The 18,328-nt window shown below is 38.4% G+C and overlaps 1 protein-coding gene and 2 pseudogenes across 1 annotated transcript; all 3 read right to left on the bottom strand.

Moving 5' to 3' along the window:
• Window positions 1–8,603: 8,603 nt before the first annotated feature.
• Window positions 8,604–12,071, bottom strand: LOC135232089 (olfactory receptor 5D14-like). Its single transcript, XM_064289381.1, has 2 exons — window positions 12,068–12,071; window positions 8,604–9,628 (listed from the first exon to the last, which is right to left on the bottom strand). Exons 1-2 carry the CDS (start codon window positions 12,069–12,071, stop codon window positions 8,643–8,645), a joined length of 990 nt encoding a protein of 329 aa, XP_064145451.1. The 3' UTR covers window positions 8,604–8,642.
• A 1,387-nt stretch (window positions 12,072–13,458) lies between these two features.
• LOC111748918 (olfactory receptor 5D13-like) lies at window positions 13,459–14,275 on the bottom strand (annotated as a pseudogene).
• A 2,777-nt stretch (window positions 14,276–17,052) lies between these two features.
• LOC100675346 (olfactory receptor 5D13-like) lies at window positions 17,053–18,100 on the bottom strand (annotated as a pseudogene).
• Between the last annotated feature and the right edge of the window lie 228 nt (window positions 18,101–18,328).

Raw genomic sequence — 18,328 nt, 5'->3', positions numbered from 1 at the left:
TAGACTTAAATCCACCACAAAGGATAAAGAAGGACACTATGTAATGATAAAAGGGACAATTGATCAGGAAGACATAACCATATTAAATATTTATGCACCCAATGACAGGGCTGCAAGATACATAAATCAAATTTTAACAGAATTGAAAAGCGAGATAGATACCTCCACAGTTATAGTAGGAGACTTCAACACACCACTTTCGGAGAAGGACAGGACATCCAGTAAGAAGCTCAACAGAGACACGGAAGATCTAATTACAACAATCAACCAACTTGACCTCATTGACTTATACAGAACTCTCCACCCAACTGCTGCAAAATATACTTTTTTTTCTAGCGCACATGGAACATTCTCTAGAATAGACCACATATTAGGTCATAAAACAAACCTTTGCAGAGTCCAAAACATTGAAATATTACAAAGCATCTTCTCAGACCACAAGGCAATAAAACTAGAGATCAATAACAGAAAAACTAGGGAAAAGAAATCAAATACTTGGAAAATGAACAATACCCTCCTGAAAAAAGACTGGGTTATAGAAGACATCAAGGAGGGAATAAGGAAATTCATAGAAAGCAACGAGAATGCAAATACTTCCTATCAAAACCTCTGGGACACAGCAAAAGCAGTGCTCAGAGGCCAATTTATATCGATAAATGCACACATACAAAAAGAAGAAAGAGCCAAAATCAGAGAACTGTCCCGACAACTTGAACAAATAGAAAGTGAGCAACAAAAGAATCCATCAGGCACCAGAAGAAAACAAATAATAAAAATTAGAGCTGAACTAAATGAATTAGAGAACGGAAAAAACAATTGAAAGAATTAACAAAGCCAAAAGCTGGTTCTCTGAAAAAATTAACAAAATTGATAAACCATTGGCTAGACTGACTAAAGAAATACAGGAAAGGAAACAAATAACCCGAATAAGAAATGAGAAGGACCACATCACAACAGAACCAAATGAAATTAAAAGAATCATTTCAGATTATTATGAAAAATTGTACTCTAACAAATTTGAAAACCTAGAAGAAATGGATGAATTCCTGGAAAAACACTACCTACCTAAACTAACACATTCAGAAGTAGAACAACTAAATAGACCCATAACAAAAAAAGAGATTGAAACGGTAATCAAAACACTCCCAACAAAAAAAAGCCCTGGCCCGGACGGCTTCACTGCAGAGTTCTACCAAACTTTCAGAGAAGAGTTAACACCACTACTACTAAAGGTATTCCAAAGCATAGAAAATGACGGAATACTACCCAACTCATTCTATGAAGCCACCATCTCCCTGATACCAAAACCAGCTAAAGACATTACAAAAAAAGAAAATTATAGACCTATATCCCTCATGAACATTGATGCAAAAATCCTCAACAAAATTCTAGCCAATAGAATCCAACAACACATCAAAAAAATAATTCACCCTGATCAAGTGGGATTTATACCAGGTATGCAAGGCTGGTTTAATATCAGAAAAACCATTAACGTAATCCACCACATAAATAAAACAAAAGACAAAAACCACATGATCTTATCAATTGATGCAGAAAAGGCATTTGACAAAGTCCAACACCCATTTATGATAAAAACTCTTACCAAAATAGGAATTGAAGGAAAATTCCTCAATATAATAAAGGGCATCTATGCAAAGCCAACAGCCAATATCACTCTAAATGGAGAGAACCTGAAAGCATTTCCCTTGAGAACGGGAACCAGACAAGGATGCCCTTTATCACCGCTCTTATTCAACATCCTGTTGGAAGTCTTAGCCAGGGCAATTAGGCTAGACAAAGAAATAAAAGGTATCCAGATTGGCAAGGAAGAAGTAAAGTTATCACTATTTGCAGATGACATGATTATATACACAGAAAACCCGAAGGAATCCTCCAGAAAACTACTGAAACTAATAGAAGAGTTTGGCAGAGTCTCAGGTTATAAAATAAACATACAAAAATCACTTGGATTCCTCTACATCAACAAAAAGAACACCGAAGAGGAAATAACCAAATCAATACCATTCACAGTAGCCCCCAAGAAGATAAGATACTTAGGAATAAATCTTACCAAGGATGTACAAAGAAAACCACAAAGCTCTACTACAAGAAATTCAAAAGGACATACTTAAGTGGAAAAACATACCCTGCTCATGGATAGGAAGATTTAACATAGTAAAAATGTCTATTCTACCAAAAGCCATCTATACATTTAACGCACTTCCAATCCAAATTCCAATGTCATATTTTAAGGGGATAGAGAAACAAATCACCAATTTCATATGGAAGGGAAAGAAGCCTCGGATAAGTAAAGCACTACTGAAAAAGAAGAAGAAAGTGGGAGGCCTCACTTTACCTGACTTCAGAACCTATTATACAGCCACAGTAGTCAAAACAGCCTGGTATTGGTACAACAACAGACACATAGACCAATGGAACAGAATTGAGAACCCAGACATAGATCCATCCACGTATGAGCAGCTGATATTTGACAAAGGACCAGTGTCAATTAACTGGGGAAAAGATAGCCTTTTTAACAAATGGTGCTGGCATAACTGGATATCCATTTGCAAAAAAATGAAACAGGACCCATACCTCACACCATGCACAAAAACTAACTCCAAGTGGATCAAAGACCTAAACATAAAGACTAAAACGATAAAGATCATGGAAGAAAAAATTGGGACAACCCTAGGAGCCCTAATACAAGGTATAAACAGAATACAAAACATTACCAAAAATGATGAAGAGAAACCCGATAACTGGGAGCTCCTAAAAATCAAACACCTATGCTTATCTAGAGACTTCTCCAAAAGAGTCAAAAGACCACCTACAGCCTGGGAAAGAATTTTCAGCTATGACATCTCCGACCAGCGCCTGATCTCTAAAATATACATGATTCTGTCAAAACTCAACCACAAAAAGACAAACAACCCAATCAAGAAGTGGGCAAAGGATATGAACACACATTTCACTAAAGAAGATATTCAGGCAGCCAACAGATACATGAGAAAATGCTCTCGATCATTAGCCATTAGAGAAATGCAAATTAAAACTACCATGAGATTCCATCTCACACCAGCAAGGCTGGCATTAATCCAAAAAACACAAAATAATAAATGTTGGAGAGGCTGCGGAGAGATTGGAAATCTCATACACTGCTGGTGGGAATGTAAAATGGTACAACCACTTTGGAAATCTATCTGGCGTTATCTTAAACAGTTAGAAATAGAACTACCATACAAGCCAGTAATCCCACTCCTCGGAATATACCCTGGAGATACAAGAGCCTTCATACAAACAGATATATGCACACCCATGTTTATTGCAGCTCTGTTTACAATAGCAAAAAGCTGGAAGCAACCAAGGTGTCCATCAACGGATGAATGGGTAAATAAATTGTGGTATATTCACACAATGGAATACTACGCATCGATAAAGAACAGTGACGAATCTCTGAAACATTTCATAACATGGAGGAACCTGGAAGGCATTATGCTGAGCGAAATTAGTCAGAGGCAAAAGGACAAATATTGTATAAGACCACTATTATAAGATCGTGAGAAATAGTAAACCTGAGAAGAACACATACTTTTGTGGTTACGAGGTGGGGAGGGAGGGAGGGTGGGAGAGGGTTTTTTATTGATTAATCAGTAGATAAGAACTGCTTTAGGTGAAGGGAAAGACAACACTCAATACATGGAAGGTCAGCTCAATTGGACTGGATCAAAAGCAAAGAAGTTTCCGGGATAAAATGAATGCTTCAAAGGTCAGGGGAGCAAGTGCGGGGGTCTGGGGAACATGGTTTGCGGGGACTTCTAAGTCAATTGGCAAAATAATTTTATTATGAAATCATTCTGCATCCCACTTTGAAATGTGGCATCTGGGGTCTTAAATGCTAACAAGCGGCCATCTAAGATGCAGCAATTGGTCTCAACCCACCTGGAGCAAAGGAAAATGAAGAACACCAAGGCCACACGACAACTAAGAGCCCAAGAGACAGAAAGAGTCACATGAACCAGAGACCTACATCATCCTGAGACCAGAAGAACTAGTTGGTGCCCGGCCACAATCGATGACTGCCCTGACAGGGAGCACACCAGAGGACCCCTGAGGGAGCAGGAGATCAGTGGGATACAGACCCCAAATTCTCATAAAAAGACCAAACTTAATGGTCTGACTGAGACTGGAGGAATCCCGGCGGCCATGGTCCCCAGACCTTCAGTTGACACAGGACAGGAACCATCCCCGAAGACAACTCATCAGAAATGAAAGGGTCTGGTCAGCGGGTGGGAGAGAGACGCTGATGAAGAGTGAGCTAGTTATATCAGGTGGACACTTGAGATTGTGTTGGCAACTCTTATCTGGAGGGTGGGTGGGAGGATAGAGAGAGAGGGAAGCCGGCAAAATTGTCAAGAAAGGAGAGACTGAAAGGGCTGACTCAAGAGGGGGAGAGCAAGTGGGAGTAGGGAGTGAGATGTATGTAAACTTATATGTGACAAACTGATTGGATTTGTAAACGTTCACTTGAAGCTTAATAAAAGTTATTAAAAAAAAATATAGGACACAGTCTGACATATAACAGATATTCATCTTCGTGATATTTTAGAATTGTGGGTAAAGTATGTGATATCCTAAACCATAATTCTAAAAAATCATGAAGATGAATATCTATTATATATCAGACTGTGTCCTATATCTTTTACAGTCATTATAAAAATATATATATATACATGTGTGTTAAGTATGTAATATCCTAAACCACCCCCACGTGCATGTCAGTTTGCCATACTGTGGGGGCTTGTGTGTTGCTGTGATGCTGGAAGCTATGCCACCAGTATTCAGATACCAGCAGGGTCATCCATGGCAGACAGGTTTCAGCTGAGCTTCAGGACTAAGACAGACTAGAAAAAAGGAACTGACAGTCTACTTCTGAAAAGAATTAGCCAGTGAAAGCCTTATGAATAGCAGTGGAACATTGTCTGATATAGTGCTGGAAGATGAGCCCTCCAGGTTTTCAAGTCACTCGAAAGACGACTGGAGAAAAGCTACCTCCTCAAAGTAGAGTCGATCTTAATGATATGGATGGAATAAAGCTTTCAGGACCTTCATTCTCTGATGTGACATGAAGCCAAATGAGAAGAAACAGCTGCAAATATCCATTAATAATCAGAACCTGAAATGTAGGAAGTATGAATCTAGGAAAATTGGAAATCGTCAAAAATGAAATGAAATAAATATCAAGATCCTAGGCATTAATGAGCTAAAATGGACTGGTGTTGGCCATTTCAAATTGGACAATCATATAAGCTACTATGTCAGGAATGACAACTTGAAGAAGAATGGTGTTGCATTCATTGTCAAAAAGAAATTTTCTTTTTTTTTATCTTGAGGTATAACACTGTCAGCGATAGGATAATATCCATATGCCTACAAGGAAGACCAGTTAATATGATTATTATTCAAGTTTTACCCACTAACCACTAAGGCCAAAGATGAAGAAACTGAAGGTTTTTATCAGCTTGTGCAGTCTGAAGTTGATTGAACATGCAATCAGGATGCATTGATATTTACCAGTGATTGGAATATGAAGGAATATGAAACAAAAAAGAAGGATCGGTGGTTGGAAAAATGGCCTTGGTGATAGAAACAATGCTGGAGGTTGAATGATAGAATTTTGCAACACCAACGACTTCTTCATTGCAAATACCTTTTATCACCAACATAAACAGCAACTATACACATGTACCTCTCAAGATGGAATGCACAGGAATCAAATCGACTATATCTGTGGAAAGAGACTATGAAAAAGGCTCAATATCATCAGTCAGAACAAGGTCAGGGGCCAACTGTGGAACAGACCATCGATGACTCATATGCAAGTTCAAGTTGAAACAGTAGCAAATCAGAGCAAGTCCATGAGAGCCAAAATATGACCTTGAGTATATTCCACCTGAATTCAGAGGCCATCTGAAAAATAGAGTAGATGTGTTGAACACTAATGACCGAAAATCAGACAAGTTGTGGAATGACATCAAGGACATCATACATGAAATAAGCAAGAGGTCATTGAAAGACATAAAAGAAAGAAAAGACCAAGATGGATGTCAGAGGAGACTCTGAAACTTGCTTTCAAATGTCAAGCTGCTAAAGCAAAAAAAAAAAAAAATGATGAATTAAAAGAATTGCATGGAAGATTTCAAAGGAAGTCTCAAGAAGACAAAGTAAAGTATTATAATGACATGTGCAAAGAACTGGAGATACAAAACCAAAATGGGAGAACATGCTTCGTGTTTCTCAAGCTGAAAGAACTGAAGAAAAAATTGAAGCCTGAATTTGCAACAGTGAAGAATTCTATGGGGAAAATATTAGACAACACAGGAAGCATCAAAAGAAGATGGAAGGAATATAGAGCCACTATACCAAAAAGAATTAGTCATCAACGACATTCAACCATTACAAGAGGCAGCATATAATCAGGAACTGATGGTGCTGAGGAAACCCTGATGGCATAGTGGTTATAGCTGTTCGACGGCAGTGGGTTTGGTTTTTTTTTTTTTTTTTTAGATGGTGCTGAAGGAAGAAGTCCAAGCTGCTCTGAAGGCATTGGTGAAAAACAAGGCTCCAGGAATTGATGGAATATCAACTGAGATGTTTCAACAAACAGATGCAGCACTGGAAGTGCTCACTCATCTATGTCAAGAAATATGGAAGACAATTTCCTGGCCAACTGACTGGAAGAGACCCATATTTATGCCTATTCTCAAGAAAGCCGATCCAACTGAATGCAGAAATTATAGAACAATATCATTAATATCACATGCAAGCAAAATTCTCCTAAAGATCATTCTAAACTGATTGTAGCAGTATATTGACAGGGAACTGCCGGAAATTCAGGCCGGATTCAGAAGAGGGCATGGAACCAGGGATATCATTGCTGATGTCAGATGAATCCTGGCTGAAAGCAGAGAATACCAGAAGGATGATTACCTCTGTTTTATTAGCTATGCAAAGGCATTCAACTGTGTGGATCATAACAAATTACGGAGAACATTTGAGAATAGGAAATCCACTTAATTGTGCCCATGAGGAACCTGTACATAGATCAAGAGGCAGTTGTTCCAACAGAAGAAGGGGATACTGTGTGGTTTAAAGTCAGAAGAGGTGTGTGTCAGGGTTGTATCCTATCACCATACCTACTTAATCTGTATGCTGAGCAAATAATCTGAAAAATTGGACTATATGAAGAACAACAAGGCATCAGGATTGGAGGAAGACTCATTAACAACTTGCCTTATGCAAATGACGCAACCTTGTTTGCTGAAAGTGAACAGGACTTGAAGCACTTACTGAGGAAGATCAAAGACCACAGACTTCAGTATGGATTGCACCTCAACATAAAGAAAACCAAAATCCTCACAACTAGACCAAAAAACGACATCATGATAAATAGAGAAAAGATTGAAGTTGTCAAGGATTTCATTTTACTTGGATCCACAATCAACAGCCATGGAAGTAGCAGTCAAGAAATCAAAAAATACATTGCACTGGGCAAATCTGCTGCAAAGGACCTCTTAAAAATGTTGAAAAGCAAAGACCTCCCCTCAAAGATTAAGGTGTGTCTTACCCAAGCCATGGTATTTTCATCATATGCATGTGAAAGCTGGATAATGAATAAGGAAGATGGGAGGAAAATTGGAGCCTTTGAATTGTGATGTCGGGGGAGAATATTGAATATACCATGGACTGCCAAAAGAATGAACAAATCTGTCTTAGAAGTAGTACGACCAGAATGCTCCTTAGAAGCAAGGATGGCGAGACTAGGTCTTACACACTTTGGACATGTTGCCAGGAGGGATCAGTCCCTGGAGAAGGACACCATGCTTGGTAAAGTACAGGGTCAGTGGAAAAGAGGAACAACCTCAACGAGGTGGATTGACACAGTGGGTCCAACAATGGGCTCAAGCATGACAAAGACTGTAAGGATGGTGCAGGACTGGGCGGTGTCTTGTTCTGTTGTGCGCAGCGTTGCTATGAGTTGGAACCCACTTGATGGCGCCTAACAACAACAACAACATCCTAAACCATCTATGGATTTTGAAAATCAGACTCAATATTGACAGCCATGGACATTGGGCACATCTTGAGAATTCAGTGTAAGAAACGCTGATATTGAAAGCTGCAGAACAGTTTTAATTTATGTCAGACATGCATGGCAAGATGATTTGATGGATGACTTTTTGTGTTGTTTAAATTTAACTTCACACTCAAGTTGATTAGATATTTTTGCAGAATCAGGAACCTACATTGTTGGTCAATATAAGTTAATCTGGAAAACTTGTAAAGGAATCACAAGTGAAGGAAGAGCATACGGAATTGGAAAACATAGCAGAGTCATTAAATAACTGTTACAATCTACTAATAATGATGCTAGGTGGAATCGTTGTTTTAAACATCAAGAAGCTTTGGGATCCAGAGAAATTCTACAGAAACTCATGGGTGTGTTAAAACATGCAGTAAAATTGTTAATTTTATAAAATTAGCTCACTGAGTAGCCTACTTCTTGAAACACTTTGTTCAGAGTTTGGAACTAGTCATACCCACTTGCTGTATCATACCAAAGTTCATGTTTTGTGATTGGGTCAGTGAAATAGGACTTTTGTGTCCATTAATTTCCAGAAGGCAACCTTCACATCTTTGTTCCTCAGGCTATAGATGAGGGGGTTCAGCATGGGGTTAACCACTGTGTAGAATACAGAGCCCACTTTGACTGTTTGCCGAGAGTGTTTGGAGTTAGGCACACAGTAGAGGGAAAGGATGGTCCCGTGGAAGATGGTGAGGGCAGTCAGGTGGGAGGCACAGGTGGAGAAGGCTTTGAGACGTCCACTGGCGGATCGGATTTTTAGTACAGTCACAAAAATAAAAACATACGAAGTGAGAATGATTAGTAGTGTACTCACCTCACTGAAGGTGGCAAACCCAAAAAGCAGACGTTGGGGAATGTGTATATCAGAGCTAGAGACAGCTATGAGAGCAGTATACTCAGAGAAAAAGTGGTTGATTACATTGTGTCCAGAGAAGTCTAGAAGGAGAGCATAGCAAAGGAGTACTAAGGGGTCAAAGATCCCCCACAGATATGAGCCAGCCACCAGCAGGGCACAGAGTCTTTGTGACATGGTCACTGTATAAAGCAGAGGATTGCAGATGGCCACAAAGCGGTCATAGGTCATCACTGCTAGCAGGAAGAACTCAGTCACCACTGCAGTGCAGGACAGGGAGAACTGGAGCATGCAGCTAAAGTAAAAGATGCTTTTGTCTGCCATGACCAAGTTTTCAAGCAGCTTTGGAGTAACGATAGAGGAGTAACAAAAATCAACAAACGAAAGGTGACTAAGGAAAAAGTACATGGGAGTGTGAAATTTGGGGTTAATCTTGATGATCACTATCATCCCAAGATTCCCTACCACAGTGACACTGTACGTGATCAGAAACACAAGGAAGAGAGGGATCTGAATCTCTGGGTAATCTGTGAATCCCAAGAGGGCAAAGGTTGTCTCCACACTGAGGTTTCTTTCAGCCATTGTCACACTTCCTTTCAGTGGAAAGAGATGGGAAGAGAGAGTTGTTCCTGCCAAAAGAGAAGATGTGTGGGGTAAATGTGTTATGATTTATTCTGGTAGAGAAAAGATAACATGAAGAAACAGTTTTTGGAACTAGTTCTCTCCATGTAGAAAATGCCTCACACAAATAACTGCAATGTGTATCCCAAACCAAGGTGATGTCTAAAATGTCAAAGCATTTCCATTGTCTTTTGGGATATTGGAATATGGATTTCCACATAAGTACTTATGATATTGAGTGTATAGGAGTTATATTTACACACAAGTTAATTTTATCCTTGGATGCACACATTAGATAGTAGCATCAAACACACATAACTGGTACTGAGCAAATTTTTTCACATACCTACAGCACATAAGCTAGTGAGATTCTGTGAAAAAAATGTAAAATTTTTGCCTCAAGAAACAAAATACACTGCTGCTGTTTTTTGCCTATATACTCAAATTCAATAAAACATTTAAAGGAATATACTTCTAAGTTTAAAATAAGATACCAGAGAACCTAAGAAGAAAGCAAAGTGATCTCATTCGAAAACCAAAACCCACTGCCGTCCAGATCTCATTAGCACTTTTTAATCCATGAAGGCTACTACTTCTGTTGAATTGCTTAGTTGCCCAGTGGTTGAGGCTAAAGAGGGCAATGACTTCCTTTTGACCTGAGAGGTATGCCCACTCTGTTAGGGTTTATGGCTTAATTTATCAGTTAAAGCTTAGCTTCTATCATAGCCCAGGCATTATACATACATGAGGAGCCTTGATGGAGCAGTAGTGTTGCAGTGGTTAGGAGTCTGGCTGCTAACCAAAAAGATCAGCAGTACAAACCCAGTAGCTACTCCTTAGAAACCTATGGGACAGTTCTACTCTGTCCTATTGGGTCAATATTAGTCCAAATCAACTCGATGCGAACAGGTTTGGTTTTGGTTTGGATGGAGTAGTGGTTAAAGCTGAAAGGCTGGCAGTTCAAACCCCCGGCTTCTGGAGGGAGAAAGGCATTGTAGTCAGCTTCCATAAAGATTTACAACCTTGGAAACCGTATGGGGGGTTCTGCTCTCTACCATAGGGTCACTAAGAGTTGCAATAGACTTGATGACAACAGATATATATATGTGTAAATATATACACATGCATATGCATTCATAATACGTACGTGCACATATGCACACATGTGTACATGTGTATATGTATATATTTTAGAGGTTCTGAAATTTATCAAGTTAGAGTTATAACAGGACTAACCAGAAAGTTATGTTTGCATATGAATTGCAGCTTGCTTAGTCAATTCTTATAAAAAGTTTATATACCAATTTAAGGTGCATATAAAGAGGATATGGGAAAATATCCATTTTCAAGTAGAAAATTTATTCTATTCTTTGTGAAATGCCTGTCAATGGATAATAAAGCCAAATATGTCCATGATTATTAAGTTCTTTTCTTAATATGACTGAGCATAGACTTATCAGTTTTAGTGACTTAACATTGGAAAAAAAAAAAAAACAAAGAAGGTCCTATTATCATATCAGGGAACTAATATTTTCACTATTTCATTAAAAAAAAAAAAAATCTGAGGCAACTCACCTGCTGCAGAGAAACAGGCAACCAATGTCCCGTTTCTCTGTAAGCTGAGTATTTTGGAAGCACTGCAGCTATTACGTCTACCTCTACAGCCCTTGGGACTCCAACTCTGGGGAATCACTAGCAACTATGCCTCAAGCCAATTAACTAAGACAAGAGCCAGGTTCTTTGTACCATCTTCAAAGGCCAGAATTTCCTTGTAATCACATAGAAAAGTTGCAGCACGAAGTTGACTACCAGCCTTTATTTGCTCATTACTAAATGTCCTATGGAATTAATAAATCTAAGCTAAGGCAGGATTTCTCACATCAAAGATTCTTACCACATCTGTAATAAAATTGCCTAGAGTTCTACTCTTCTAGGCCCCCAAAACTTCTGAGATCAGAATTCCTAGGAATGGGACTCAACAGTATCCACATTTAAGAAGGAACTTGGGTGACACATAGGAACATTAAAGTGTAAAAACTACTGCTAAGTGCAAAAATCATGTTGGTAAGATGATAAGATCCAGTATTTTTTTTTCCCCCCATCTTCTGTATACTTAACAGGATGCTAGAAATGAGAATAGAATAGTAGAATGAACTCATTCATCCATTAATTCAACACATTTTTTGGTGTCTATCATGCTGATCATTTTATGTTTGCTTCTACCTGTCCGTTTTCTGCTCTTCTGTCTCTTTCTATGTGCTCCTTGGTATGATACATGGAGGATTGATATCAATGTAAGATCCCTTGTTGTTTAGCTGCAGATCATTTTCTCTAAAATGATGTTACTAGAGGCTATTGATATGAGGAAGGAGAGTGTTTGACATATCAGACTGAGATTTGTGAGATTCTTAACTATGACTTTTTTTCACTTTTGTTCCCTTGGTTACCCATGAGGGCCTTCACATAGAAATCAACATTTTTTTCTTCACACTCAGTGATATCATGTTTACCATCACTTCCTGTACAATAACAAACATATATGAGGCCTTAGGAAGAAAGAAATAAAGAGCTTGGTTGGAGTTTAGAGATAGTGCCTCCAGGCTTTTACTGCTAATTCTCCTACATGCATACTCCTCCATAAACCAAACCAAACCCTTGGTGTCAAGTTGATTCTGACTCAGCAACCGTATAGGACAGAGTAAAACTGCCCCATAGGGTCTCCAAGGAGCGGTTGGTGGATGCAAGCTGCTGACCTTTAGGTTAGCAGCTGTAGCTCTTAACAACTGTGTCACCAAGGCTCCAAAATCCTAGTCAGCTATAATTTTTCAGAATTTTCTGTAACTTTGACATGCACATTGTTTAAAGATGATTGAAGAATTTTGCTGTTGTTGTTGTTGCCTGTTTGTTTTTTAATCATGTACCATGCCAATATGTGTGTCAAACAATTTGAGTTTTATGATTCAATGTTTACTTGTTAAATATTAGATTCTTAGGACTACCACAAGAAATTAGCACAAACTTGGTGGCTTAAAAGAACAAAAATTTATTTGCTTAAAATTCTGGGGGCCAAATGTCTGAAATGAAGGTAATGGCAGGGACATGCTCCTTCTAAAGACCCTAGAAGGAAATCCTTCCTTGACTCTTCCAGCTTCCCACGGGTCTTTGTATTCCTGGGCTTGTAGTAGCATAACTCCAAGTCCTGCCTTTATCTCCACATGGCCTTCCCTGTGTGACTCTGTGTCCTTTACTGCTTCTCATAATGAGACTCTGACTGGATTTATAGTCCACCCTAAGAGAGTATGTAGAAGTCCTGGTGGCATAGTGGTTAAGAATTAGGCTGCTACCCTAAAATTGGCAGTTCAAACCCACAAGCTGCTCCACAAGAGAAAGATGAGGCAGTCAGCTTCCATAAAGATTACAGCCTTGGGATTCCTATGGGGTAGTTCTACTCTGTCCTGTAAGGTCGCTTTGAGTGGAAATTAATTCTGTGGCAATGGGTTTTAGTGTTAAGAAAATATGAATTTATGTTAATCCTTAACTACGTCTGCAAAGACTATATCTCCAAAAAGGTTGTATTCTGAAGTTCTAGGTGGGTATGAGTAATTTGGGGGGAGACACTATTCAATCCACTACAGTTGATTCAATTCACATACGATTCAAAGATATTTTACTATTGAAGTGACTAGAAATCAAATTATCAGATAACTGGTATATTGCAATAGATTTAAAAATTGGATGGGTAAATTGACTAAATAATTTGAATCAGCATCTCTTCTAGAAACACTGAATGACTTTTAACATCATAAAGCAAACTCTTTCTAGGAAAATAAATAAATCTTCAAGATTGTATTAGGTGGCTCATTAACTTCCTGACAGTCTCCTTCACATCTTTGTTCCTGAGACTGTAGATCAGGGGGTTCAGCATGGGGATGACCACTGTATACTGCTTTGACTATGAGCCATGAGGTTTTGGAATTGGGTACACAATAGAGGAACAGGACAGTCCCATAGAAAATGGTGATGGCAGTCAAGTGGGAGGCACAGGTGGAGAAGGTTTTTTGACACCCCCCATCGGAAGGCATTTTTATGACAGTTACAAAAACGACAAGTGTAGCGAGGATAATCACCAGGCTGCTGACCTCATTGAATATGGCAAAGAGAAAACAAACCACCTGGATGATATGGGGATCAGAGCAGGAGACAGAAACAATGACAGAGTGCTCACAGACAAAGTTATTTATGATGGTAGAGCCACAAAAGGATAACGTCAGGAGAAAATAAGTGAGTGTCAGGGAAGCAACTGTACCCCATGCATAGGGCCCACCAGCTCATGATACCCAGAGATTTTGGGACATGACGACAGTGTAAAGCAGGGGGTTACAAACTGCCACAAAATGGTCAAAGACCATCACTGCCAACATGAATGTTTCTGCAACTGCAAATATACAAGCCAAGAAGAACTGCATGACGCACCCTGTGAAGGAGATGGCTCTGTCTCCCACAACCAAGTTTTCTAATAGTTTGGGTGTAACTATAGTGGAGTAGCAGAAATCAACAAAAGACAAGTGACTGAGGAAAAAGTACATGGGGGTGTGGAGTTTGGGGTTGATCTTGAGGATCACAATCATGTCCAGGTTCCCCACCACAGTGACCATGTAGACAAGCTGAGTTTTGAACCTCACCTCAAAAAACCGTCCATTTGACTCTAACTCATGGCAACTCCATGTCTTACAGAGTAAAACTACTCCACATGGTTTCGTTGACTGTAATGTTTATGGAAGCAGTTTGCCAGGCCTTTCTTCCACGAGCCGCTAGGTAGGTTTAAACTGCCATCCCTTAGGTTAGCAGTCAATGACAAATCCACACGTTTCCTTATATGCTTCTTCATTTTGATCCTTTTTGCTGTAATGAAACTGGAATTGAGTCCTGTGTGTCATTTTATCAAATTCTAGAAACTCAGGGAGCTGTGGGAGTTAACAGGTTAGATGCGAGGGGCCTGCAGACCCCCTAACTTGCTGCTGATATCTGAGGTCTTGAGGAGACATGGAGTCTGGAGGACTGTGCTCTTTATCTTTGAGACCTGACTTAACTCTGAGTGGTTAGGGTCAGAAGAAAAAGTGAGTAATAAGAAACTGGTTTCACAACAAAAATGAACTGGTCTGATTTTTTTTTCTTTTCTTTTCAGGCATCTTTTTTTACTCCAGTGGACCTTGTAATACTCTTAGGAGTAATTGCTGTTCTAAATTCTGTCTGTTTAAAAGCAAGAATTGTTTTTCTTGTCTTGATCCAAACATTGAGTTATATAGGTGTTCTGTCTTATATCAGAAGTAATGGCAATTGAAAAGCCATCCCTTTTTAGACAAACCACAACTCCACCTTTGATCTCAACAAGACGCTTATATCAGAGGGGAATTATACCTCATCAGTACAGTTCCCAAAACTTCTTAACTTAGATGAATTTGAATTATGAGAAGATCAAGGTCAGCAAAGGCACAATGCAGGTGCAGATTTACCTATTATAGACATATATTTTATTTATGTGTGTGGAAACCCTGGTGGCATAGTGGTTAAGTACTATGGCTGCTAACCAAGAAGTCAGCAGTTTGAATCCACCAGGTGCTCCTTGGAAACTCTATGGAGCAGTTCTACTCTGTCCTATAGGGTCACTATGAGTTGGAATTGACTCAATGGCAGTGAGTTTGGTTTTTTGGTTTTGGAGGCATTGTTGTTGTTGTGTGCCGTCCAGTCACTATATTTCATTTTCCCTGGATTAAAATGACTAGAGGTTGTCCTATCCTTCCTGCCTTCTCCTGTTTGTGCTTGATAACTCATCATGAAAGAAAATGTACCTCTTGTTGAAACATCACTTAAGAAAAGAGTAAAAAATATTCATAACAGGAAAACAAACACACACCTACAAACACACACACCACTGTATTTTTTTTTCCTCCACTATGTAGTTGCATACATTAACAAGAACCATTTTCTCCTAAGTTAAAATATTTGATTTCATTTCTCTTGGGTAAATAAACACCTAGGGAAGAAACTGCACAATTTTATGTAAAGTACCTGTATAAGTTCATAAGATACCACTAAACTGTTTTTCAAATACATTTTACCTGTTACATTTCCATCTGAAGCACATGAATATTCCACCTCATCCGTGTTCACAGGAGTATTTGACATTTCAATCTTTTTAACTTTAGCCGTTCTAATGGGTAAGTAGTGGTGTCTCATTTTAGCTTTAATACGCGTTGCGCTGATGACTAATGATGCCGAGTAGCTTTTCAAGTGCTCATTGGCTGGTTGGATAACTTCTGTATATGTTCTACAGATATATCAGTTGTCAGGCATATATATTGCAAGTATTTTCTCACAGTTTGTGGCTGACCTTTCCTTTTTCTTAACAGTGTCTTTGAAGAGCAGTCATTTTTCAAGTTGATAAAATTCATTTTATCAATTTTTAATGCATTCTTTTTGTTCTATGTAAAAAAGTCCTTACACCAAGTGTTCAAAAATTTTCCCATATTTCTGCCGTTTTTAAATTTCTGTAAGTTTTAGCTTTTACTTTTGTGTCTATGACCTATAACTTTTAATTCAAATTAATATTTGTGTATGGTGTGAGGTAAGACGTAAGGTTAATTTTTCAATAGGAGTATCTCATTGTTTCAACATTATTTTGTTGAAAAAGTATCCTTTCTCCTGTGAAATTTAAATGAAAAAAAATATATGAATATATTTGGACAGTATTCTATTCCATTGATCTATAGGTATCTCCTTACTCCAATAGCTTACTCTTTTAATTATTCAAATACTTTCTTTAAAAAAAAAAAATTTTTTTTTTTTTTTAGAAAAAAATGATAAAATGAATATTAGGCTGGCAAAACAATACTTTAATTAAATTGGGTTTCCTAGTGAGCAGGCCATATTTTTTATTTAATAAAGATGAATTCTGCTATTCAGTGTAATAACTATCAAAAGGTTGCCTTGTGTGCAAGACACCATAAGCTGAAGCACTTGTTAAAGCCACCTCTAGAGGATAGAATTTCTGTTTAGAATTCTAGGGGAACATCCTGGATTTGTGCATATTTGATAAACTAGGAATTTGATTTACTTTGGGAACACACATAAAAAATTACACCATATATGGTAAAGTATTTTAAAATAATTCACATACATTGCAACAAGTTGAGAATTTTATTTTATTTTATTTTTAATGTTTGGTTTACATGTGCTTTAGAGCTATTTCACTAAACATTGATATATGCAAACATCAGTCATCATAAAATCATACATATGCTACTGTAGATGTATTAACTCACAGGCTACTGGGTAAAATAATCTGAATAATAAATTATACTACACGAGTTGAACAATCTTTAGCATAATGAATCAAATTGTTTTTGGAATATAAAATACTGATACACCAATATCATGGTGATTGAAAAAGGAGTTTTGTTTTAACTAATTTTCTGAATGTGTCCGTCACATCCTTGTTCCTAAGGCTGTAGATTAAGGGATTCAATGTGGGAATCACCACAGTATAAAACACAGAAGCCACTTTAACTATGAGCCAGGAAGTTTTGCGGTTAGGGATACAGTAGGGGAAAAGGATGGTCCCATGGAAGATGGTGACCGCAGTCAGGTGGGAGGCACAGGTAGAGAAGGTTTTAAGGCATCCACTTGTAGAAGGCATCTTCATGACAGTGATAAAATGAATACATAGGAAGTAAAGATGATCATCAGGCTGCTCACCTCATTGAATATGGCAACAATAAAACACAGCATCTGACTGATGTAGGGGTCTGAGCAGGAGACGGAAACAATTACAGAGTGGTCACAGATAAAATTATTTATAGTGCTAGACTCACAATAAGATAATGTGAGAAAAGAAAGTATTTGAGTGTCAGAGAGCACACTACACCCCATGTGTAGGACCCAGCAACCAGCAGAACACAAAGCTTCTGAGACATAGTAGTAGTATACAGCAAGGGGTTACTAACTGCCATCACCATTAGCATGAATGTTTCTGTCACTCCAAATAAGCAAGCAAGACAAAACTACCTGATTCAACCAGAGAAAGAGATAGTTCTGTCTTCCAAAACCAAGTTCTCCAGCAGTTTGGGTGTAACTACAGTGGAATAACAGAAATCCACAAAAGACAAGTGACTGAGGAAAAAGTACACAATCGTGTGGAGTTTTGGATCGATCCTGATAATTATTATCATGCCTAGATTCCCCACCACGGTGACTGTGTAGGTGGACAAGAAAGTCAGGAAGAGTTGTACCTGGAGTTCTGGGTATTCTGAAAAACCCAACAGTATAAACGTGGGTATGATACTTTGATTTCCTTCTGATAACATGATTCCTGTTGGAGAAAAAACACAAGTTGACTAGGAAGAAGCAGAGAGAGGAAAGAGGTTTCATGTAGTTCTGTGGGGAGTGATATGAAACAGTGAGTCTCAAAGTGTGGCCCCCAAATCAGCAACATCAGAATCATTTGGGAACTTATTAGGAATGCGAATTCTTCAGCCTACTACCAACCTCCTAAATAAAAACTCTGAGATGGGACTCATAATTTGGGGTGAAATCAGGCCTCCAGGTGATTTTGTTGTCTGCTAAAGTGTGAAAAACACGGGTGTGAAAAATATATAAATGAAAAAAACCTGTTGCCATTAAGTTGATTCAGATTCATAGTGGCAATATAG

The sequence above is a fragment of the Loxodonta africana genome, chromosome 7, assembly GCF_030014295.1.
Source record: "Loxodonta africana isolate mLoxAfr1 chromosome 7, mLoxAfr1.hap2, whole genome shotgun sequence".
NCBI classification, from domain to species: Eukaryota; Metazoa; Chordata; class Mammalia; order Proboscidea; family Elephantidae; genus Loxodonta; species Loxodonta africana.
The sequence above is the reverse complement of the archived record's forward strand: the minus strand, read 5'-3'. Positions and strand labels throughout refer to the sequence as shown.